Here is a 25,065-nt window from a genome sequence, read left to right on the forward strand (position 1 = left end):
CATACTCCAAACTGTCCCTGAAAATGCACACAGGGTTCATCTGGGTGCTTGAAGTCCTTGAAAATGCTTGAATCATAATGTGTTTTTTTTTTCAATAAAACTTGCTTGAATTTTGGATGGAATTGCTTTTAGCTTAAATTTTTTGCGATGTTTCTAAAATCTGATTATAAGTGATGCAGACACAGCTCTCTGGTGGCTTTGCTTTGCCATTGCATATTTTCCCCTTGTAATTGACTGCAGCTGGCATTAATTTGTATGGCATTGACTTATGAAACATCTTTGTCCCCTACGGGTTGCGCCCAAGAAGAGAGATATATGTTGCACCCAAGCAGAGCACTATGAAATGTGTTTTAGTGCAAAGACAATGTATCAATTATGGACATAGTTACGGGCCATGCAAAAAATTAAGTAACGTTTCCTAGTGGTAAATTGTAATGGGAAGAACTTGATGCAATTTAAAATGTAAGCCATATAATCGAGCTTTTACCCATCACACATATATGGGGAGAGAATTGACATGAGGAAAATGAAGAAACCTTGAGAAGGGACTGCACATGAGGTTATCCACCTTCCAGGATGACCAGGCTTAATGATGACCGATAAAAGATAGTATATGTGAACCACAGATATATCAGTGGATCTGGAAACTACATGATTCACACTGGATTTCTTCTTTTACTGGTACCAGAGAAATTGAAAAATTGTCCTTGAAAGTCCTTAAAAAGTGCTTGATTTTGGCGTTTTAAAAGGTGTACAAACGCCGATGCTACATGACACACCCGAATTACTCTATCACCAATCCCCTGGTTGCTATATGAGCTGCTCATGCTTCCTTAGGTGTGTGGGAGAGAGCAAGAAATAGCAACTGCAGAATTGAAACTATCTTTTTACTTGCGAACCTGTATTTATGCCTGATGACTAAAGCTAGGTTCACACTGCAGAGCTTAATTCTCGAACCTAATTTTTTTTTGTTGAAAGATGTTTTTGTGAGATTGTTCACATTTCAAACTTAATGCGACTTTTATGTGACTTGAGCTTCCTGTATAAACGCCACAAGAATCGCATATGTTCCGGCCCCATCCATGCAAAAAATAAAAAAATAAAAAAAAATATTTTCCTGCAGTGTGAACCTACTCATTGTTTATTGTCCCCGAAGTGCATGATTTATGTTGATTGTTTTCTAGGAAATAAAATAAAATAGAAATCATTAATAATATTAAATCACAATACTTGTAGAATCGCAATAATTAAGAATCGTAATATTGATTTAATGGGAACATTAGTATCATGATACGATCAAATTGTGACTCAAGCATATTGTCGCAACCCTACTATGGACATTACTCACTTAAACCCATAACCCAAAGGACACAGGAGTTTGTATGGTTCTCGTTCATGAACTCCAACTGAGATAATCGTCCCTTGTGGAGTTTTGTTCACGAGAATTTGTGCACACTGATATTTTTGTTCCATTACTGCAGTTTGTAAATGTTTTTTGTTTGCTTTTTACTTCTGTCTTTGTCCATTTTTATTTTGTTTTAAAATAAATTTCCTTGCACAACGTGAAATACTGGTCCATCCATCTTTTATTTACCGTTTTGTTACCTCCCATCAATAAAAGTTTTTTGTTTTGTAATAACATCATGATTATTATAGTGTTAACCAAATACTTGCTACACATTTCTCCTTCATTGATAATGTGTTTGTGCAATGGCCTCAGGAGGATTACACTACAGATGAAGAGGCCCTGGCTGTTCACGGTGTGAAGGGCGGTGCGGGGGGCATCCTGGACTTACTGAAGGCCAGCAAGCAGGTAGCAGGCCTTGACTCTTCTGCACTGAGGTAGGAATATTTATTATACCGTATTTATTCAAGTATAACCTGCAATTTTTTTTAACCTAAAATAGAACTCAGTTTGAGTACGTGTTATAAACGAGGGCTATGGTGACATGCTTAGATGTACAAGGTGTTTCAAAAAAATTATATACTTTGAATGTTAATAATTTATTGTTAATTTAGAATGTATGTACCGTAAATTCCGGACTATAAGCCGCTACTTTTTTGCCAAACTTTCAACCCTGGGGCCTATTTCAGTGATGCGGCCAATTTATGTAATTTTTCTAACGGCCGCCAGCGGCGCTCGAGTACAAAAGGTAAGATTTAGACTGCAACCTCTTAGCTTGTGCACAAATTAAATTAATATAGACATATCCTCATCATGCAAATTGCAAAAAGAAAGGCACCTGACGCAACTTTCAAGCCGTACGCAATCGAGCAGTCCGATATAGAAGGAAACAGAGCTACCGCACGTAAACTTTACTTTGCGAGCGTGATGCTAGAGTGTTTTTGGATAAGGGAGCGTGAGACAACGTTTATATGAAAGTCTCTTTCCCATACTGAAGGAAGACGACTTTGATGACGTCAGTTATAAGGAGGGAGATGAGGACGGTTTACCGTGCTTACTACAAGCACGGTATGTTTTTTTAACAGAGCTGTTAACTGTGTTGCGAGCGTGTTGCTAGTAGCGTTTTGCTACCCTTCACAGGCACGGTTTGGGATGAAAGTTATATTATTATTATTAAAGCTTTGAAAACTCTCTCAGTGTACCGTCTTTCTTTTTAAATATGTGTAACCATGTATAATATGTATTTGCAACTGTATATTTTTGTAATGTATTTATTTTAGAAACTTATTCTGATATGTTTTGTACGAGCAAATGAGAAAGAAGGGGCGGGGCAAACGCGGGCTGACGGGAAGTGGAGTAAAGGTGAGACGTGTTTGTGGACGCGGCCGACAATAGTGGATATATATTTTTCCCACCCTTACCTTTGGAAATATACACTTTTTTCCTTGGATTACCGTATTTTCCGCACTATAAGGCGCACCTAAAAGTCTTAATTTTTTTCAAAAGCTAACCATGCGCCTTATAATACAGTGCGCCTTATATATGGCTCAACATTAAATCACAAGGTCTCGCAACTTACGCCGACTCGATTTTCCCCCGAACGTGGAGTAGTCCGCGGTGTATGCTGGGATTTATATACCGGCGTTTCATCGGCTGACCAATGTGTCAATCATCATTTGAATCGATCACTATTGGCTAAAGTTATTCGGAGCCTCGGATAGGCTAGAGGGCCGAAACAAACCCTGCAATTGGCCGAAAAAGATGTGTCAATCATCCGTTAAATCGATCACTATTGGCTGAAGTTATTCGGAGCCTCGGATTGGCTAGAGCGCCGAAACAAACCCTGCAATTGGCCGAAAAAGATGTGTCAATCATCCGTTAAATCGATTGCTATTGGCTGAAGTTATTCAGAGCCTCGGATTGGCTGGAGGGCCAAAACAAACCCTGCAATTGGCCGAGTTTAGCAATGGCATAGCAAGCTTAGCAAGCTTGCTAAAGTACGCCATAAAGAAACATGTTTCATTAGTCTGTATTTGAAACTCTTTTACTCTCCTGGATTTACTTCACTCACGGTTGTAAGAAGACCATGATTGCGTATCATTATTGAACGTGAGAACTTAGGTGAGCTATGCGGCTTTATATCTTCCCGGTATCTTGTTTTAGAACGATCTTGATGTTGCTGTGATGAGTTGAGTGAATTAAACTCAATTCCAAGTGTTTATTGTCATATGCACAGTAAAGTTGCGAGCAAAAAAGAAAATAGAAACTAAGAAAATTTGGACATTTCTTGAATCCCAAGACTTGAACCTTCCGAATGATATTTGGAACGATGCATTTGAGTGACATCGTACGGACACCGCATCCGCACGTGTCTACGACACGTGTTGCTTCTTTGCAAGCTTTGGGAATGTTAAGGGGGTAATCAGTTTGACTGAATCATCTGACTGTTTTGTAGACGTTCCCATTGTAGCGCCTTATAATCCGGTGCGCCTTATCTATGGAAGATATAGGACCAAAAACTATTTTTTGGGGGTGCGCCCTATAACCCGGTGCGCCCTATAGTGCGGAAAATACGGTACTTTCAACGGGCACCCGTACTCTGCAGGTCTGCATTAAATCTTATGTACCGGTATCATTTTGCCGGTTGTGTTTTTTGGACTGTATTGGTTAATTTCGTGTTTGTTTTGCGTTTTTTCGATGTGGGCGCATGCGGCTAATATACAGGTGTGGCTTGTGTATGTACAAAATCGGTTTTCCTCCCGAAATGTGGTGGGTGCGGCTTATAATCAGGTGCGCTCTATAGTCCAGAATTTACGGTATTTCCCTGTAGTAACTCAAAAGCAAATGCTTTGTATATAAAAATTTATAAAATTGTCATCTGCTGGAGACTGTTAACCAATATGTACTTCAGCGTGTTTGGCAGGAGCTTGAAAACCGAATTGAACTATGCCATGTCTCGGGCAGTGCACATATTCAACATTGTTGAAATCGTTAACATAATCCATATGCTTTTGAATTTCTCATTCAGATTTGGAAGAATGAATCTTAACAATCGTCATCATACTTTTTAATTTAAATGGCCTCAATCATGTACTTTATACAGTCTTCGGAATCACGCTGTTATAATAACGGCGTTTTATTTTTTCAGTAATAGGGTAATCTTAAGTACTTTTTCCACCCTTACAATGCCGTTATCGCTACTGATGATCTAAACCGGTGCGTTACTTACATTTTTGTGCGTGTTTACGCATGTGTTTTGTTTTTAACGTACAGTTCCGTGTGGGCTTTTACATACGTTTTTGTGTGTATTTTACGTTTTGAGTTTACGTAAATCTTGTGTGTTTACATATGTTTTTGTCTGTGCTGATTGTTTTATTATATTGTTTACTGTTTATTTTTGTTGCACTTAGTGTAGAATACAACTGTTGCTGGCGAGGTGCAATAAATATCACTGTCTGTCCTTCTCTATTTAAATGACTCGAATTCTGCTCAGAAAATTTCATTATTTAACATGCAACATTTTTTTTAAGAAACAAAAATAGTGACTTTTCTTAGTAACTATTTTTATTATAGAGTAATGAAGTTTCTAACTCTGTTACTTTTTGGAAGAAGGAGTAACTATATTTTTTTAAGTAATGTGCCCAACACTGACTTTCTATGATAATTACATCTCAAAGGATATCACATGTTTTGAAATACCCTGTATTACGGTATTTGCGCAATGAATCATCACAGACCACATTCGCTAAATATTAAATGCAACCAAATCTCTTGACCCACAGAAATCCCATTTTTATGGTCCATACCCAAATAATTTGCATGGAGTATCTAATATAAATACGGGCGGGTGGTCCAGTGGGCGGAAACGCAAAGGAATCAACCGTCCGGGTTGGCGGAGCGCGAGGCAACGTTTGCACAGCACCTAGGTGACCTTCTGACAGGTCTGTTTGTGTGTGTATGAGTTTTAATAATAATAATGAGGCAGAGAACCATAGTGAATGCGTAAAGTGATAAACTGTATTGAACTATTGTGGGTGCAACATCACGTCACACAAAACTGCAGCTGGGGCATACCATTGCACAAAAGGTGGATTCACACTCCCTTTAACAAAGGAGTGGGCAATTTTTTGTAATGGGAGACAGCACCGGGTCCAAAAATGGGGCCAAAAGGCTAACCCAGGAGAACTCGCCAATTTCTCAATTTATTCATAAATATACATTCACACATCCACATATGCAAACGCTGCCCTACTTACAAACAAGATGCGTTCTGGATGACAGTTCGTAAGTTTAATTTGTTGGCAAGTTGCTTCAGTGCTATATTTTGTATGTTTTATACAAGTATGTTTAAAGCTTGTATAAGTAACCTGTATTGTTTTGTACTAAAAAAAAAAAGAACATTTGATAAAATAATATGCGCTATAAAGATAAGTAAAGTTGAGTTTAACTTACCTTTGGAAGATGTACTTCAAGAGTTAGGTGTCTTCCTCCTCTGTGATAGAAAGTGGCCGAAAAAAGCGATGCAACCATTTCTCAACTGCATCAAGCTTTCTTATTCCACTTTAATTTCACAAAAAACGGCTTGCCTCTTCTTTAAACTTGACACCAACCGTATTGAGAGGATGCATGAGATATTAAACAATAAAAATATCAAAATTCCTAGCGCGCTGGAGATACAGTATAGTATGTTTACACACTAACTAGGTAGAGGAAGCAGAATTTATTCTTCGGGGTGGATGCTGGGTGAGCTCTCACAGTGCCACATGCCGGTAGCGGTGGAAAAAGCATTACAGAACTGTCCTGCACTCTGCAAAAGGTGCCCAATACAAATTCTAACTTGGAGCAATGTCCAAGTATTTTTCGAGATCCCGAAAAAAATATTCGTATCTACCGTTTTTCCTAAGTCGAATGTTCGTAAGTTGGGGGGCGTCTGTAGTTTTTTTATTTATTTATTTTCTTTTTTTTTTCCTTTTTTTTATGAATTAGTTTCATCAAATTGTTTTTTGAAACGATCACAACTAATTATTACTAAATAGTACTTGTGGCCCGCAGGCTGTAGTTTGCCCACCCTTGCTCGAACACTTGGCTCAATGTTTGTCACTTACATGCGTAGTTTGGGCCCCCCCCCCCCAAAAATAGATACCATTTTTTGATCAAATTATGGGTGTGTGTTGTACACGTGTGTGCGCTATACTCGAAATAAATATTGTAATTTATGTTTAGATGCACATTTATCTTGAGGTGATTTTTTTTTTTTTTTTTTTTTTTTTTTTTCCCCTTCCTTCAGTGAGGAAGCACCAGCTTCTCCAAGCACTCGTGATGCCATCCAGGGCATGCTTTCCATGGCAAACCCACCGTCCTCTTCCTCGCCATCGTCTTCCTCCTCTTCTTCATCTCCCATGTCTATCTCCGGGGGCCTGACAGAGGGATTGGGAATAGTTAAGGGCAAAGGCAGCAGAGCCGTCTGGGTGACCGGAGGGGTCAAAAAGACTGAAAAACAAAAAGCTGTCATCCAGCGACCGGGGAAGCGGCCCATCAAGCGTCCATCCCGTCATCTTAGCGACGATGATAGCCCGGATGAGCAGGAGACGTTAGGAACGTGTTTTAAAGATTCAGATTATGGTGAGCAACTTTAAATTAATAACACCTGTAAATACATTGTTGTCTGGGTGAGAGGTTTTCAGTTCAGTAGACAGCCCGAATAAGGACCGAAAACATCAATATATTTTTGAACTTGCAAGGAGATCAGGGGAGGAATGTATTTATAAGGTTTATACAAGTATGTTTAAGGCTTGTATAAGTAACCTGTATCGTTTTGAAACTGAAAAATGAACATTTGATAGAGGAATATGCTCTATAACATTACAAAGCAGGCTGAATGATAAAGCATAGTACTGAGAAAAAAAGATGCACATTAGGCGTTGACATTCTATGGTCTGTGAAGCCCTTTGAGACTCCTTGTGATTAAGGGCTATACAAATAAACATGACTTGACTATAAAGATAAATAAAGTGAAGATTAACTTACTTTTGTAAGAGTTGGGCGACTTCCTCCTTCATGGTAATAAGTGGGCGAAAAAAATTTGATCCAACCATTTTCTTGACCGCATCAAGCCTTCCTTATCACACTTTCATTTCAAAAGAAACGGCTTCCCTCTTCTTTACACTTGACACCAACCATATTGAATGGATGCACGAGATATTAAACGGTAAAAATGTCAAATTCTCAGCATGCTAGAGATACAGTGCAGTGTGTATACACACAAAATAGGAACTAGAAGCCACATTTCTTCTTCGGGGTGGATTCTGGGTGACCTCTCACAGCGCCACGCGGCAGAAAGAAGCTCTACAGCACTGTCCTCTACTCTAACAAAGGTGCACACAATACAAAATCTAACTTACAAAAGTGTCTGGATATTTTTCGACATCCCGAAAAAAAAAATGTTCGTATTTTGCGTAAGTCGAATGTTCGTCAGTCGGGCAGCGTCTGTATACCCATTTTTAAAGGCCTACAGAAAACGTCTCTGTGGCTACAGTTGTGATCAAAATATTACATACCCTTGTGAAATGAAATGAAATGAAATGATCTGCATTTATATAGCGCTTTTCAAGTCAATGACTTCCCAAAGCGCTTTAAATTGTGCTTCACATTTCCCAATAGCGGCCCGTGATCTGTGCAGCCATGTGAGGCGCTAACCTGCTTATTGGGGGTATTGGGGTTTCAGTGTCTTACACAAGGACACTTCGGCATGTAACACGGACAAGCCGGGATTCGAACTGGCATCCCTTTATCCTAAAACGATCGCTCTACCTCCTGAGCTACTGCCGCCTCACAAAGAACATAATGTCATGGCTCTCTTGAGTTGCGAGTTATTGCTACAAACCTGATTTTTCTCTGATGGAGTGATTGAAACAGATTGAAGTCAGTTCTTTGTCACAAAAAACATTCACGAGGTTTGGTTCTTTTATGACTTTATTATGGGTTACCAGAAAAAGTGATCAAATCTGTTAGGTCAAAAATATACATACAGCAACACAAATTAGCAATTTTGGTGACTTAGAAAGTTGTGTCAGTAAAATGACAAATATAAAAGCAGCGCTAAAATTTGGTAAGATGTCCCTTGGCCATTTTCACTTCAATTAGGCCCTTTTGGTAGCCATCCACAAGCTTCTGGCAAGCATCTGCTTTAATATTTGACCACTCCTCTTGACAGAATTGACGCAGTTCAGTAAAATTTGATGAATTTCTGACATGGACTTAATTCTTTAGCATTGTCCACAAGTTCTCAATGGGGTTTAGATCAGGACTTCTGGAAGACCATTCTAAAACCCTAATTCTAGCCTGATTGAGCCATTCCATTACCTCTTTTGATGTGTCTTTGGTGTCATTGTCCTGTTGGAACACACAACTGCGCCCAAGACCCAATATTCAGGCTGATGACTTTAGGTTATCTTGAAGAGATTGAATTTAACCCCCCTTCTTAATTAACCCATTTACTCTGTGTAAAGCACCAGTTCCATTGGCAGCAAAACAGCCCCACAGCATAATACTACCACCACAGTGCTTGACGGTAGGCATGGTGTACTTGGGATTAAAGGCCTCATCTATTCTCCTCCAAACGTATTGCTGGGCAGTGTGGCCAAAATGCTCGGCTTTTGTTTCGTCTGACTACAGAACTTTCCTCCAGAAGGTCTTATCTTTGTCCAAGTCATTAGCAGCAAACTTCAGTCGAGCCCTAAGTTGCCCCTTTTGGCGCAAGGGCTTCCTCCTTGCACGGCAGCTTCTCAGTCCTTGGAGATGCAAAACACACTTGACTGTGGACAGTGACACCTGTGTTCCGGCAGCTTTTAATCTTTGGCAGGTCTGCTTTTTAGTGATTCTCGGTTGAATCTTCACCCTCCTGATCAATTTTCTCTCAGCAGCAGGTGATAGTCTGCGTTTCCCTGATCGTGGCAGTGACAAAACAGTGCCATGCACTTTATACTTACAAATAGTTGTTGCACTGATGCTTTTGGGACCTCCAGCTGCTTTGAAATAGGTCCAAGTGACTTTCCTGACCATGCCATGGAGCTCATTCCACTAACGCAACTTTCTAAGTCACCAAAATTGCTAATTCTTGTTGCCGTAAATATGTTTTTGACCCAGCAGACTTGATCCCTTTTTCGGTTAACCCATAATAAAGTCATAAAAGAACCAAACCTCTTGAATGTTTTTTGTGACAAAGAACTATCTGTTCCAATCACTCATCAGAGAAAAATCAGTTGTAGAAAAAACTGGAAACTCAAGAGAGCCATGACATTATGTTCTTCACAAGAGTATATAGACTTTTGACCACAACTGTATGGATGTATTTATAGGTGTATGTATGTATGTTTGTATGTATGTATAGGTGTGTGTATATATGTATCTATAGGTCTTTGTATGTAATCATAAGTGTGTGTGTGTATACATGTATTTGTATATGAGATGGATATCTCCTTACAGTCATATGTTTCACACTGGCTTTACTCAATTTCTGATTTCGTTGATTCTTCCTTCTAGTGTATCCATCATTGGAGTCTGATGAAGAGGACCATGCCAACAAGGCAAAGATGAAGCGAAAGAAAAACTGGGATGACACACCATGGAGCCCAAAAGGTAATGCTACTGTTTTCAGAGATGGCCATTTTACAAAACAAAACAACAAACAATACACCAAGGTCATCAAGATGAAATATAGGTCATTTATATGCTATAGAATATAAGCGTGTTTTAAGCCTAGATTTAAACTGTTCCCCTGAGGTTGCAGAGGGGGGCAGATCATTCCAAAGCACCGGGGCCCGAATGGAAAACGCTTTTGAGCATGCGGATCTCTTCATGGCTCTTGCGATCACTAGTAGACCATTATTTTCTGGGCAAAGGCTCAAAGCAGGAACATGAGGGGGAAATTAAGATAATAGATAAGAACAGCTCAAATAGCACAAAGTATGTGCAAGCAGCAAGACGGCTACTTTATTTTAGTCATCAAAGTCAACGACAATATATTATTTTGATCCCCAACGGATTTTTTACTTTGAAGGCACTGTAAATTTAAAAAAAAAATGGCCTCGAAAGTGATTGAATTTGGCCATGAAAAAGATGTACAAACCCTGAATATGGTACTGATTTTTCTCTTTTCATAACAGCTCGAGTGATACCCACACTTCCGAAACAGGACCGACCGGCCAGAGACGGAGCCCGAGTGGCGTCTGTGGAAACCGGCCTGGCAGCGGCAGCAGCCAAGCTGGCGCAGCAGGTGAGTGTGGACGCAACGACCAAGTGTAACTCAGGCGCAAAGGTTGAACCCCAGAATACAACACATTCCATTCTGAAGTGGAAATTGTAAGGTCAAACTGTTGTACGACCGGGGAAAGAAACTTTTAGTAATTGGCTAATGCATTCCCAACCCTGGTATTCCAGGTAAAACATTTTAATTATAAAATAATACTTAAGAAGTAGTACTTATGCGCATTATACAGTGCCGTGAAAAAGTTAAGTTGATGTACCTTCTGTTAATATGGGACAGTTTTGTTACTAAGTAAGTGTGTGTTATTAAATAAGTGAGTGTTAATTTCATATCACAATATGCAATTTACAAGGAGAAATCTCAGGGATCAATGTATAGCTGATACCTGATGGCGTTCTCACCTGAAGTTCTCCTTTAGGATCATATATTTGTATATTAAAATTTGTTTAACGATCATAAACATAAACAGGCTTATTAACCAATCAACCCATTAACAAAAAGTGGGGACTTTCAATGGTATGGGAAACACTCAAGTTCACTGTAGATTGACAGATACGGAGCACAAATTTACGGTGGTGATTGCAGATTGTTGGGGAAAATGCTGTACAGGTAGATCTAACATTATTGGGTGGTTAATAAATTATTTTAACAAATAATCGATTAACCAATTATTTTAAAAAGCAGAGTTTATTCTTTTCAAAACTTGTCTCGTGTTTTTGGAGCACCGCATTTGTTTTTATAATATTATATCAGGGAAGCCAATGAAAAACCTTATTGGTCTCATAATTTGAACGATTGGTTACAAAGCAGTTTTATGTGATTATTTTTACCGTTTTTTGATGGTTCAATATACTTTAGTCAAGACACACACACACACTCTCAGATTTATGGAGTTTTATTTTACTTCCAATTTAGACTGTTAAATGGTCAATCAAACACATAGTAAATCTAAACTGCTGCTAATCTGTACATCTGTTGTTTTGTTTTTTTTGCACTACTGTCAGTTCTTTATAGCTAGCCACTCCTTGCACATCTGTTTCTCTGCACTATTGTTCTTACAGTGTTATTGTTACTGTTTACCTGACTTGTTTTCCTGACTGCCCATTTTGCACATCTGGTTAGCTGCTCCTCTTGCACTATTTGCACTACTGTAAAATACTTTACATAGCCATAATTATTTAGTATATTATTAGTACTCAATACTCCAACTCAATACAACATTTTATTTATATCTGTACATTCAAGGAAACTGGCGGGTCAGATTTATCGACATTTCGTTCTGTATACACGTGTACTAGAATGACAATAAAGTAGATCTGAATCTGAATCTGAAATATAATGTAGAAACTTGAACATTACACAAAGAGAACAAAATTAAACAGAAGGATAGGATTGGGATCTTGGCTTGTAGGCAATTACTCCAAAACATATTAAATGATTGATTTTGAAGTCCATTCGATTGATCACTCCAAAGCAAAAATGTATAGGCTTCCAAACAAATAAGTTGAGTATTAAACACTCAACTTATTTAGAGAACCGGGAAATATTTTGCATTTTAATTGAAATATTAGCACAAGCACCAAATACAGTCTTCTGTGTTTCCTTTTCTTGGTTTACATCACGGGAACAAATAGTATCTTGGTGGAAGAGTTGAAAAGATGGCGGAGCAGAAGACGCCTACTGTCTTGTTAAAGTCCTTGGCCGTATGGCTTCGACCTAATTTGGTTTCTGCCTGCATGGAGTCTCAAGGTGACCCAAGGCCTCTCTGCCCCATTCTGCTTCTCCATGACCTCCCTTTCCGGGTTCTCCTGGGAAGAGGGGCTGCAGAATGCAGCTTGCAGGAAAAGAGAGAAAGCTGTTTGCGCATGTCCTTTAAAAAAGGGGGATGAGGTCACGGTCACCGGAGTTGAGTGACTGGTGAGTTCCGGATGAGGCTTTCCAAAATAATGTTCTCCAATTTGTTGGTTTACAATTATTAATAATGGGCAGAATTTCATTTTAGACACACAGTAAAATAATTCCTGACCTAACACACACACATGCAGATCATTCATTTTTTGATTACTTTGATTCAAATCTTAATTATACAGCTGGAGACTCTGGTCACTTCCTGTGGGTGGAGTTGGCTGGGGGGTTAGTCTCTACACAAGGTTCATACGTGTGCTTGAAATCTTTGAAAATGCTTTAATTTTAATCTTGTGTTTTCAAGGCTTAAAAAGTGCTTACATTTTAGAGGTGCTTGTAAATCCTTTTAATTGTTTACATGTTTCTTAGGTTAAATGTTGGGCTAGGGTTAGGAGCTAGGGTTTGGGATTCAAATAACGGTTTTAAACTTATTTTATGGTTCCAAAACAGGATTGGTTCTAGGGTTAGAAACTATGGTTTAGGCTTCTTAATAGGGAATTCAACTGAATTTAGAGTTCTGAAATTGGGCCGGACTAGTGTTTACAGCTAGAGGAACTATGGTTTGAGCGCCATATTAGGGTTTTAAACTAAATGTAGGGCTTCAAAACATGTTGAGAGCTAGGGTTACAGTTGGAAACACGATTAGTGCTAGGGTTATGGCTGGGGTTAGTAGCTGGGGTTTGGGCTGCAAGTTAGTTTTATAGTAAACTTATTTTAGGGTTCGGAAATATTGTCATTGTTAGACTTAGGGTTTAAAACTAAGGTTTAGGCTTCTGTTATTTTTCTTATCAGCACTGCATTTCTTCTCTATATGGAAAGGGAAAATTGGGAAATGGACTTTGAAAGTGCTTGAATTTGGCCATGAAAAGGGTTTTTAAAACCCTGGCTATAACGAGGGGATTAAAAAAAACAACGTATTGCATGCACATTGTAAGATTAAAACATTGTAAAACGCTGGGTGGGGAGCGCTGATTTTTTAAATATGTATGTGTCCTTTGATTCAGGAGCAGCACAAGCCTACCAAAAGGAAGTACACAAAAAAGGTTCGACCCGCTGTTCCTTTCTCAGCGCCTTCTCCGGTCGAGATGGAGGCTCCGCCCCCTTCACCACCTCACGATCTGGAGTCGGGAGCCGACTCCAGCCCGCCCAGGAGGATGGATTACTTTTCAGCTAGTCTACTGGACCACGAGTACACTGCAGGGCCCGGACCCTTCGGAGGCTCCAGAGGAGGCGGGGCTATGGCCCCTGGGGTTTTCCTCACGTCCCGCAGACCGTCTCAGTCTCCGCAAAACAGCAGTTCTCTTTCGGCTGCGTTGCCTTCGGGGCTCGCCAGTCAGGGAATTGTAGGAGTTGGTCAAGGTAAGCATTAAGACAACACATTTTGACCACCGGACTTTCCGGGCTATGAAGCACGCCTGAACCTTTTTACAGCCATACGACCTTGAGAATGCCCAAATTTCGGTAGGCTAAGCAAGGTCGGGCCTGGTTACTACTCCGATGTGTGACCGGGTGCTGTAAATGTGTAATTTGGTGTACGCTGAATTCTGGGTGAGGTGCTGGAAAATGCTTAGATTTCTTGCCATTTTTCTCTGCAGTCTGTCTTAACAGATCACGCATTAAACAAAGAAAAATTAATTATTGAATGAATGAATTAATTTTAGTATTGAAATCAGATGTCATAATGTTAGTTTATGTTCTATGAAAGATTTGTTTCTAATTAAAACATAATTTTCATCCCTAACGCTTACTGTAACTGTATTTGCATGTGGCATATTGTCCAATCCGCCTTATGGATAAAGTATATCAAAAAATACTATTTTTGGGTGCGCTTTATAATCTGGTGCACTTTGTAAAGGTTTCATACAGGTGCTGAAATCCTTGAAAATGCTTGAATTTTAATGTTGTGTTTTGAATTTTGGGTTGGGAGTGCTGTAGTAATTAGAAGTCTGACTTTATAGACCACGCAATAAATGAAGATTTTTTTTTAACAAGTGTGTAAAAAGGACACGACCATCTGCTCTGGTGGCTTGTCATTATGGTGTTGTCATGTGAAGCATTGTCGCCCCCTACTGGTCGCACCCAAGAGGACAGCTCTATTTAGTAAACCGGCTCTTTTGGCTCGGCTGAGTCGGCTCACTGAGAGGAGCCCAAACTACTCTTCAGATATATTTTTTTAATAATATCTTATCAGTAATAATAATACATAATGCACCAAATTATTTAGTGATTAGTAGTTTTATATGTTTTGCATGGGATCCCTGCAAAACACATGAAATATAGATGTAAATAATCACAGTTCTACAGAAAAATTGTAAAATACAAAAAAGAACTTTTTACACACATAACCGGTTTAAGATTGAACAACAATACAAAAATCCCTCTCAGTGCTATAAATAAATCATAAAATGCAAAACAATTAAGTATTTACCATTTCATTTTCACAAATTCAGACACAATTGCTTGAAAACATGCAAACAAAGAAATTATAATAAGTTGAAACAAGTAAAACAAAAAGCCAAAGATCCACAGTCTCGTGCTTCGGAGGAATCAATATTAACAAAATAAGTCCAAATTTGGCTATTTTTTCTGCTTTTTACACATAAAATCCTTCCTTTTTTGTCTTCCGCAATGAACTCAACTATTACCCAATACCCATCTGTGTTTGTAAACAAGTGTGACATAGCTTAGCTGCGTAGGCATTGTTGAAGCAGAATGGCAGAATTCATTTCAGTTTATAGCAGACCATAGATAATAGATAGGAACAGCTCAAAATAGCTCAACGTATGTGCTAGCAGCAATATATCGACTTTGTTTTAGTTATCAACGTCCACACAAAAAAACATTTTTTGATCAGCACAGGATTTCTTACTTTGAAGGTACTGGAAAAAATAAGAAATCTGCCCTGAAAGTGCCTGAAAAGAACATGAATTTGGCCATGAAAAAGGTTTACAAACCCTGTTTATAGGGCGCAAAATACAGTATATTTGTCTCATTAACTCATCTCGGTCTCATTTCTATCACTTAGGGAAGCGTCCCAAGAAAGGACTCGCCACAGCAAAACAGAGACTGGGAAAAATCCTGAAGATTCACCGCAATGGCAAACTTCTTCTGTGATGGATCCTGCGTAGAAGTACAAGTTTTGTGAAAATATTATTAAAAGAGGTAATGATAGTAATCTATATTTTCTACTTATGAAGTTGTTTACTAATGTTACTGTGTATTGGTTTTGTTCATTTGACACTCCACTACTTTCCTCTTGCTGATGTTCCTTGCATTTGCATATGGACCATAGCATCGTTTTTTTTAAGGGAAAGAAAATATTTCTTGTCTAAAATGCAATTCCAATGCAGAAAATGTCTTTTTTGCCCAACCTAATTTTTACCTCAATCGAACTTATCTTCGAGTAGGACTCAGTCTCATATAAGTTTTGCTAAGAGTTCAATAAGCACTGTTGCTCATCAAACATTTCATTTCTTGACTGTTCTAAAAATTGTAGGTGAAGCAGCAATCGACTTTGTACACTTATATTTATTTCTTATTTATTTTCAAGTTCTCTTTCCGCTTGATTTTCTTGTTCCCTGCTAACTTTTTCAACCGCAGTACCAAAAAAAAGCCTTTTCAGTACAAATCTTGTCACATTTTTATATGGATTTGGATTGTACATATATGTATACAAGATTGGAAGAACAAAGACAAAAACTTAATTTTCAGTGGCTCAAAATACTGTTAAAAAAAGGAATCATAACTTTGTTATTTTGAGATACATTTTCTTGTTTGCCCCTGACTTTGACGTTTTTTTCTACATTCAATAATTTAAATCCATTTGTAAGCCGCATTTTCCATTTCCGAAATAGAAATGCATCGTTGATGACTTTTGTTTAAAGCCCCAATGTGTAATATTTGACCACTAAATGGCAATGACATCTGCGCCATGTCTTGGCAGGGTGTCGGACAAGCATGGCGCCAACTTGAGGGGGGATTCCACAGTGTAAAAGAAATTAACATTGGTGTCATAGCTCATGTATTTTTGCCTTATATTAACATAAATGTTTTTTGTTATGTTTTTTATTGGATGAAAGTTTTTTGTACCAGTAGGGGGCGCTAAATATTACACACTATCCCTTTATTCGTCTGAATTTTTGCCATGCATTCATTCCACAGAATGTACGAAATAAAATGTTTGCAGAAAATTCAAACTGTCCACTTGTGTAAATATACTGTTATTTTGTTTTTATAGTGCAAAAATGTTTTTTTTTGTTTCTCCATGTTGTACATGACACATTGCTGTATTTTTTATCTAGTTTTTTTTTAATATCTGAGGTTTATGTTGATCTTGTTTTCTCATGTTTAGTTGATTAATAATCATAGTTATGAGATTGTGTGTTTTGGTGTACTGTTTTTAACATGCTTTATTTACGACTTGGAAACGAAAATATACGATTTTCTTTTCTCCCAATACTGAAGTAATGGATTTGTGTGTGGGTGTGTGGATACACGCTCGTGTAGGAGACTGTTGCATGACTGTGAACACTGCATTTTGTTTTCCAAAACTTTAAGTAACTTTAAGTTGATTTTTGATGAGTCAAAAAAGTATTGGAGAAACTACTGTTACTTAAACACAATTTATTTTTCCATCACATTCCAGTATGTTTTACTCCTGAGTGGCAACAATTTTCATCCAATTTTTCTCAATGTTTTTTTTTAAGATAGTGGTGACCTCAGGATAGGAAGAGCCTGGACAAGGGCCTTTCTCACGGGCAGATGACTGTAATTCCCTTCTCTCCGGTTCCCCAAAAAGAATGTGGCATCGTTTGAAGAATAAAGCCAGCATCCACCTATTATCTCTTAAACAAAATGGGGGTTGTTGATGCATGCTTTCATCCTCTCCCCTTTAGATCGGAATTCCATGCTCTTCCCAAAAAGAATGTTGCTCCCATTTGTTTTTTATCATTTGAAGAATATAGCCAGTCTCTGCTCTTGTATATCTATTGCAAACGCGGAAGTGCTGATGCACATGCCATAAAAGACTATGGGTGAAAATGGGGGGTGGGGGGTTTAAATTTTCCGGCCTGCAGGCACTGCCTTGTAGATATTTACCCATCAGAAAAAGTACAGTACTGCAAGTAATAGTCAAATCACATAAGCAGCAACATATTTTCAAAATAAGAGTTGTAAAATAGATGCATTTTACTATACATGGATAAGATAAATATATGTGTGTACTGTATATATAACCGCGGTGTACCCGCCCCACCAGTGTTCCACATTCATGCTGGACACTATTTGATTAGCACCTCCACTGGCTTTCAACATCGTTAGCAGCGCACTGGAAACTGATCTGAGCTAATCTAATAGTTTCCTTTTCAGTTGACATGAAATACATTTCAGAAGATCAACAGTCACAATACATTTTAAGTAGATACTTTGATCAGGTGATCGTATAGTTGATTTTAACTGTGGTTTTAACTCTTACAGTGAATTCATTTTGACATATTTCTTGGTCTGAATTTTAATCAACATCAACCTTATTTGATATATTTGTGAAAGGCTCCAGCACCCCCGCGACCCTACTGAGGATAAGCGGTGAAGCTAATGAGATGAGATGAGACAATAACTAGTGTCAAACCGGGAACAATTTACACACACCCAATATGATTAGCACTTTGGCTGGCTATCAACGTCTGAGGGAAATAAGCACTTACGTAAATAACGACGGAAACAAAACGAAAATACATCCTAACAGTTGGACAACTATTACATTACTGTGTATGTTGCAAGATTTGTCAGTTTAGTTTTAATGTTGTCAATAAAGTTTTTGCGGAGCACCACGTGATGGCTAACCGTTAGCAGCGCGCTGGAGACTGCTAGCATTAGCCGATCTCGTCATAAAATCTAAACCTTACTCTTACCAGCAGATAGGGCTGTTGGACTCGTGATTGAAGGACACTTATACACAGACTATGCAAACATTTCAGCAGGAATTTCAACAAAAGTTACATATATATGTATATATATTCATCCATCGATCCATTATCTGCACTGCTTATCCTCAGCAGGGTCGCGGGGGTGCTGTAGCCCATCCCAGCTATCTTGGGGCAGTGGGCAGGGGACACCCTGAACAATCGCAGGGCACACAGGGACAGACAAATTACTCGCTCATTCACACGTAGGGACAATTTGGACTGCCCAATTAACCTGACATGCATGTTTTTGGAATGTGGGAGGAAACCGGAGTGCCTGGAAGAAACCGACGCAAGCACAGGGAGAACATGCAGATTCCACACAGGAGGTTCGATCTCATGACTTCAGAACTGTGCCGGACACGCACTAACCATTGCGCCGCCGTGCTGCCCTAAAATATCTATATATTAAAGGACTTCATACGATTGACTACAAGTTACATGTATTCAGTTTGATGTAATAGATATTAAAAGGTTAGGGCAGGCTGTGTGAAATGATGTTTTGTTTAGAACACTTCTGATAACAGGAGGCCTGGGTGTGCTGACGCAGGACGACCAGAGATTGTTAGGCACAAAACAGCTGCCTTGGCACGCCCATGGGAGGAGACGATACGCCATCATGCGGGGAGAAGATAACCAATAAGAGAAAGCTAAAGTTAGCTGCAGATGACACATTGCCAATAGGGGAATAGTAGGATGTCTGCTTTGTTTAAATGTATGAATGATCCCGGGCAACTCGGATGGGGGCCCTCTCCTGTGGGATACACTTAGTTCTGCTGTTAGAAATAATAAACAACCCGCTCCCATGTGGAAATGCTGGCTCCTGGTCATTTCCTTTCTCAAAACGAGCGCGCATAATTGTTGGATGAATGTAGGTCGTGTTTGGTTAATGGAGTTGGATGACTAATTCGAACAATTTTATAAAACGGTACATTCTGATAGTTTAAATCCCAACAATATGTGTATGTATATATATATATATATATATATATATATACATACATATATACACACACACGCGGAAGTATGCTGGAAATCACATGGACAAAGGTAAGACCTTCTGGAGGAAAGTTTTATGGTCAGACGAAACAAAAATCGAGCTGTTTGGCCACAATGGCCAGCAATATGTATGGAGGAGAAACGGTGAGGCCTTTAATTCCAAGTACACCATCCCTACCGTTAAGATCGGTGGTGGTAGTATTATGCTGTGGGGCTGTTTTACTGCCAATGGAACTGGTGCTTTACAGAGAGTAAATGGGATAACGAAGAAGGGGGATTACCTTCAAATTCTTCAAGATAACCTAAAGTCATCAGCCTGAATATTGGGTCTTGGGTGCAGTTTAGGTGTTTCAACAGGACAATAACCCCAAACACTTATCAAAAGTGCTAATGAAATAGTAAGTCCGGCACGAATTAAGGTTTTAGAATTGCATTCCCAAAATCCTGACTTAAACCGCATTGAGAATGTGTGGCTAATGCTGAGGAATTAAGTCTATCTCAGAAAGACATCAAATTGAACTCAAGAGCACCAATTCTGTCAAGAGGAGTGGTCAAAGATTCAACCAGAAGCTTGTGTATCACTACCAAAAGTGTCTAATTGAAGCGAGAATGGCCATGGGACATCCATCCATCCATTATCAGCACCGCTTATCCTCAGTAGGGTTGCTGGAGTGCTGGAGCCAATCTCCGCTATCTTCGGGCAGTGGGCAGGGGACACCCTGAACTGGTTGCCAGCCAGTCGCGGGGCACACAGAGACGGACAACTCACTCGCTCATTCACACCTAGGGACAATTTGAACCGGCCAATTAACCTAACCTGCATGTTTTTGGAACATGGGAAGAAACCCGAGTGCCCGGAGGAAACCCACGCAAGCACGGGGAGAACATGCAAACTCCACACAGTAGGTTGTATCTCATGACCTCAGAACTGTGTCGCACACGCGCCAATCACTGCGCTGCTGTGCTGCCCGCCATGGGACATGCAGTGTTCGCGTTTGCCCGCGTCCCTGCGTCCTAGACGCATCATTTTTTTGACACAAAATTGTCATTATTCCTCGATTACTTTTTTTATTAACGAAGATTTACTGCACTCCAAACTTTTCGTCAGGCAAATCCGCCATTGTTGTTATGGTCTCGCGCCGATCTCGGCAAACGACATTTCGTTGCTTCGAGTCATTGTTGTGGCGGTTGTCGAGTGAAAGAGAAGTATGCCTCCGGAAAAACAGTTGGTATTAGGTGCAAATCAACAAAAAATTTGTAATTTCTTCAGTGTCAGTAATAAGTCGAAACATAATACAGAAAGTGGTAACAACGGCAATAATTCCGGCACGAAAAAACGGCGGAGAAATTCTTGAGAAGATCGTGCAGGCAAGGGAAAACGTGTGTTGAAGCGAACTATTCGACGAAAGAAAATAAACAAAATAATACTCCTATCAAGAAAAGGACTTTTCTGCAAAAATTGACTAAATTATATTCCCGGTTACGCTATGAGGAGCATGATAATGGAGGATACATGATCTGTAATGCGTGCACCCAGCAACACAACACCACCAGCTTATTAAGGTGCATTTTACTAAACAATTGGACCTTGAGAAAGCATTACAACAGTGATGGGACAGCAAACCACAAAGAATATATTAAATGAAAAATCTGAAGTGATTAAAACTGCATGAATATATAGAATAATATTTCAGCAATACTATTTTGTACAATGTACAATATCTTTGAGAACTGAAAAATCTGAAGTAATAACTGCTTTGTATAACCAATTAAGTGTGATGGTTAAAATTGAATGAAAATAGATTTATATTATATATTTGTCGCCGATTTAAAATTTCAACCTCGATAACACTAAATTTTGGGGACCCATAGATCTCTGTCGGGACCCATAGATTTTTGGGCATGCGAGTCCCCGGGACCCATCACTTTTCAGTGTTAAAATGAACACTGGACATGTTACCAAATATTAGGGCTGCTGTATGAATATTTTTGACCCAAGTCATAAAAGAACCAAACCTCGTGAATGTTTTATTGTGACAATGAACTATCTGATCCAATCACTTCATCAAAGAAAATTCAAAATTTTATATATATATATATATATATATATATATATATATATATATATATATATATATATATATATATATATATATATATATATATATATATATATATATATATATAATATGTGTGTGTATATATATATATATATATATATTATATCAGTCTTGTGTTTTTGTTTATATGGTAGCGATGGCCCTCGGAAGAAACTGTTTCCTGAGCCTGTTTGTCCTTGTTCTAAGAAATATGTAGTTTGCCAGAGCGCAGCAAATCAAGGAGGTGATGGCTAGGGTGAGAGGAGTCTTTAAAAATGTTGTTGGTAAAATCCTGCCCACTGGGTATAGAGCAGTCAATGACTTCCTGGGCTGTGTTGATTACCAAGGTTTTCCTGTCCACACCATGCTCCCAACATACCACAACGTAATGCCCTATTCCAGTATGTTCTCCCCTGTGGCTCTGAAGTGATGAATATATGTAGATAATTTTACATTTCTGATTTTAGTTCAAATAAAAACGTAATGACAAAGCAACTACCCCACCCCGATTGACGCCAAAGTCGTTTATTCTCGCGATATCTCGTCACGCCCGCCCACCTGTTAGTTCCAAGATGGCGAATTAAAAGCATCGCGCATTCGAGGTAAGCACGAATATCTTCAGCTTTTAGCCCCTGTTTGTTTTCCAAGACAGTTGGTTGCATGTTATTATATCAAATATGATTCTGCTGGAAACTGAATATATTTTCTTCCTCATTAAATGGAAGATGCCGTTTTAAGGACTCGTACCCGGTGGCCTTTGCGCCTGAAGCGCCATTTTCAATGTAGCCGTGATGGCTAGCTTAGCAAGCTAAGCTAACTGCTCCCGACGTCAACTTTGTGTGCGTTTGTCACGGCAATGAAAATACTATAACCGGGCATAACGTACAATAGGTTGTATGTGTCTCGGTTACCTTAGTGCTCATTTGCTTTTATTCTTGCCTTGGTTTACAGAAGCAACTGGTGACATTAGCTCATAAGGAATTACGGTAACGATAGGAATATCTGACGTTATGTCCCATTTAGTTCAACAATCCTAGAAGTATATTCTAACGGGCCTGTGATGTATGCATTGATCTTTGGAACTACCCAAAAGGTTCATAATGGATACTTCGATGACGTGTGTGATTATTTTCAAGTATTGAGAAAATAAAAAAGGGATGGTGCGTATTGTTTGCCCATTAAATGTTGCTATATTTTTTCTTGCGCAGTGTGACAACGTTACTCACTACGTCTTCCAAAAAGTTACTGAAAATATTATTTTCTATATAGTAAAATTAGTTACTACGGATAGTACATATTTCTGTTTACTTTAAAAAGATGTGGTACATCAAAGAATTTTAGATTTTCTGAGCAGAATTTTAGTCTGTTCACTATAGAAGAACAGAGCCACTATGTTACATTATTGCACCTCACTAGCAACAGATTTATCCTACACTTGAAGTGCAACACATAGAAACCGTGAACGATATAACTATCATCAGTAAAAAACATAAAAATAGTTTAATAAATTAAATCCAACTCTGACAACCTGAGCCAAAGGGTCAAGTATACATATGCTAATGTACTTCCAAGTATTTTCACACTTCAATTAAAGTGTTTAACCATGCAGTTTATAATAAACTGGACAATTCCTGTGGCAATTGTAAGAGTTGTGATTGATCTGGAAGATGATCCCGGCATGTATATATAACCCCGGTTGTTAGCATTATGAGTTAGCATAAAGTTTTTAACTCAGAAAGATGTTTCTGTCATTTTTTACTTGGTTCTGTGGGGGGGGGGACGCCCCCCCACACACACACACCCCTGGTACTGGCAAGTTCATTTGAGATGGGCCCACAACCGTTAGCAACAAGGATATGCCTTGTGGAGGTCTAAAAAAACACAATCATGGTAATAACTTAGTAATAACACTGTTCTCATCTCATTAGCTGTACCGCTTATCCTCATTAGGGTCGCGGGGGGGCTGGAGCCCATCCCAGCCATCTCCGGGCAGTGGGCAGGGGACACCCTGAACTGGTTGCCAGCCAATCGCAGGGCACACAGGGACAGACAACTCATTCGCTCATTCACACCTATGGACAATTTGGACCGGCCAATTCACCTGAAATGCATGTTTTTGGAACGTGGGAGGATTAAAAGATTCAAAATGTACATGTTCAAAAGGAATGAGCCTTTCTATTTGAATCGGCCCATCCGTAATGCATTGAGCCCATTCAATTTCCTGAGTCGTTAGCATATTAGAATTAGAATAAATTTTCAGCATGAAGAAGTTAGCATTTAACCGTTAGCATCACTTTTTAGCATGTCTCCATTAGCATAACTCATCAACATGAGGCCATTAGCATAATTTGTAAATATGAAGTCGTTAAAATATTGCCATTACCAACATTTTTTAGCATGAAGAACTTAGCATTTAGCCGTTAGTATCAATTTTTAGCATGTATATGTTAGCATAACTCATCAACAAAAGCTCATTAGCATAATTAGTAAATATCTCATCTCATCTCATTAGCTGCACCGCTTATCCTCAGTAGGGTCGCAGGGGTGCCTGGAGCCCATCCCAGCAATCATCAGTCAGTGGGCAGGGGACACAGGGACAGACAGCTCGCTCGCTCGCTCATTCTCACCTAGGGACAATTTGGACCGGCCAATTAACCTGAAATGCATGTCTTTGGAATGTGGGAGGAAACCGGAGTGCCCGGAGGAAACCCACGTAAGCACGGGGAGAACATACAAACTCCGCACAGGAGGTCCGGTAGCTGGATTTGAACTCACACAGGAGGTTCCCAAGACCTTAGAACTGTGCCGCACACGCGCTAACCACTGCGCCGCCGTGCTGCCCAATCTGTAAATATGAAGTTGTTAAAATAAAGCCATTATCAAAAATTGTTAGCATTTAGCCGTTAGCATCACTTTTTAGAATGTATCTTTGCATAACTCATTAACATGAGGCCATTAGCATAATTTGTAAATATGAAGTCGTTAAAATATAGCCATTACCAAAATTTGTTACTATTAAGAAGTTGGCATTGCCGACAGTGTTTAGAGCTAGCTTGCGCTAATACTTGGGCTGGCTGTGCCAGCCCAACTCGTCACCAACAGTTTTTACAGCTAGCATAAGTAAGCATAGCATCAACCTCTCATCGCTACGCCAGCCCAACTGACCACCAACAGTGTTTACAGCTAGCTTGCGCTAATGCTTGGGCTGGCTATGCCAGCCCAACACTTTGCTAGCGGCGCACATAGCTGTTAGCATCGTCTCTCTAGCATACACTCTTTGGAATTCACCATTTACCCATGGTTAAAGGTAATGTGGGTCTGGCCCCTTCAAGCCACCCTGGACAGTCCCTGATTACTATGACTACCCTCAGGAAAGCCCTGGTTGCCATGGCTACCCATTGAATTGTATGTATTCTGGATGGGAGATTCTCA

At 39.3% G+C, this 25,065-nt stretch overlaps 1 protein-coding gene across 2 annotated transcripts in view; it reads left to right on the forward strand.

Annotated features, from left to right (window-relative positions):
* Nucleotides 1-17,441, forward strand: part of phf8 (PHD finger protein 8) — a 56,258-nt gene extending 38,817 nt beyond the window's left edge. Inside the window, exons 17-23 of one of the 2 annotated variants that reach the window (XM_088333038.1) lie at nucleotides 1,721-1,842; nucleotides 6,693-7,027; nucleotides 9,947-10,042; nucleotides 10,570-10,679; nucleotides 13,580-13,934; nucleotides 15,601-15,737; nucleotides 17,282-17,441. In XM_088333038.1, coding sequence (XP_088189164.1) covers nucleotides 1,721-1,842; nucleotides 6,693-7,027; nucleotides 9,947-10,042; nucleotides 10,570-10,679; nucleotides 13,580-13,934; nucleotides 15,601-15,689 — 1,107 coding nt within the window. In that variant the 3' untranslated portion in view covers nucleotides 15,690-15,737; nucleotides 17,282-17,441. Of the gene's footprint in view, nucleotides 1-1,720; nucleotides 1,843-6,692; nucleotides 7,028-9,946; nucleotides 10,043-10,569; nucleotides 10,680-13,579; nucleotides 13,935-15,600; nucleotides 17,034-17,281 lie in introns of those variants that run through there. The other variant, XM_088333037.1, reaches the window with a different exon arrangement.
* The last annotated feature ends 7,624 nt before the right edge of the window (nucleotides 17,442-25,065 follow it).

This window comes from Urocampus carinirostris, chromosome 3 (genome assembly GCF_059441175.1).
Source record: "Urocampus carinirostris isolate Australia breed hairy pipefish chromosome 3, RoL_Ucar_1.0, whole genome shotgun sequence".
In the NCBI taxonomy this organism is placed as follows: Eukaryota; Metazoa; Chordata; class Actinopteri; order Syngnathiformes; family Syngnathidae; genus Urocampus; species Urocampus carinirostris.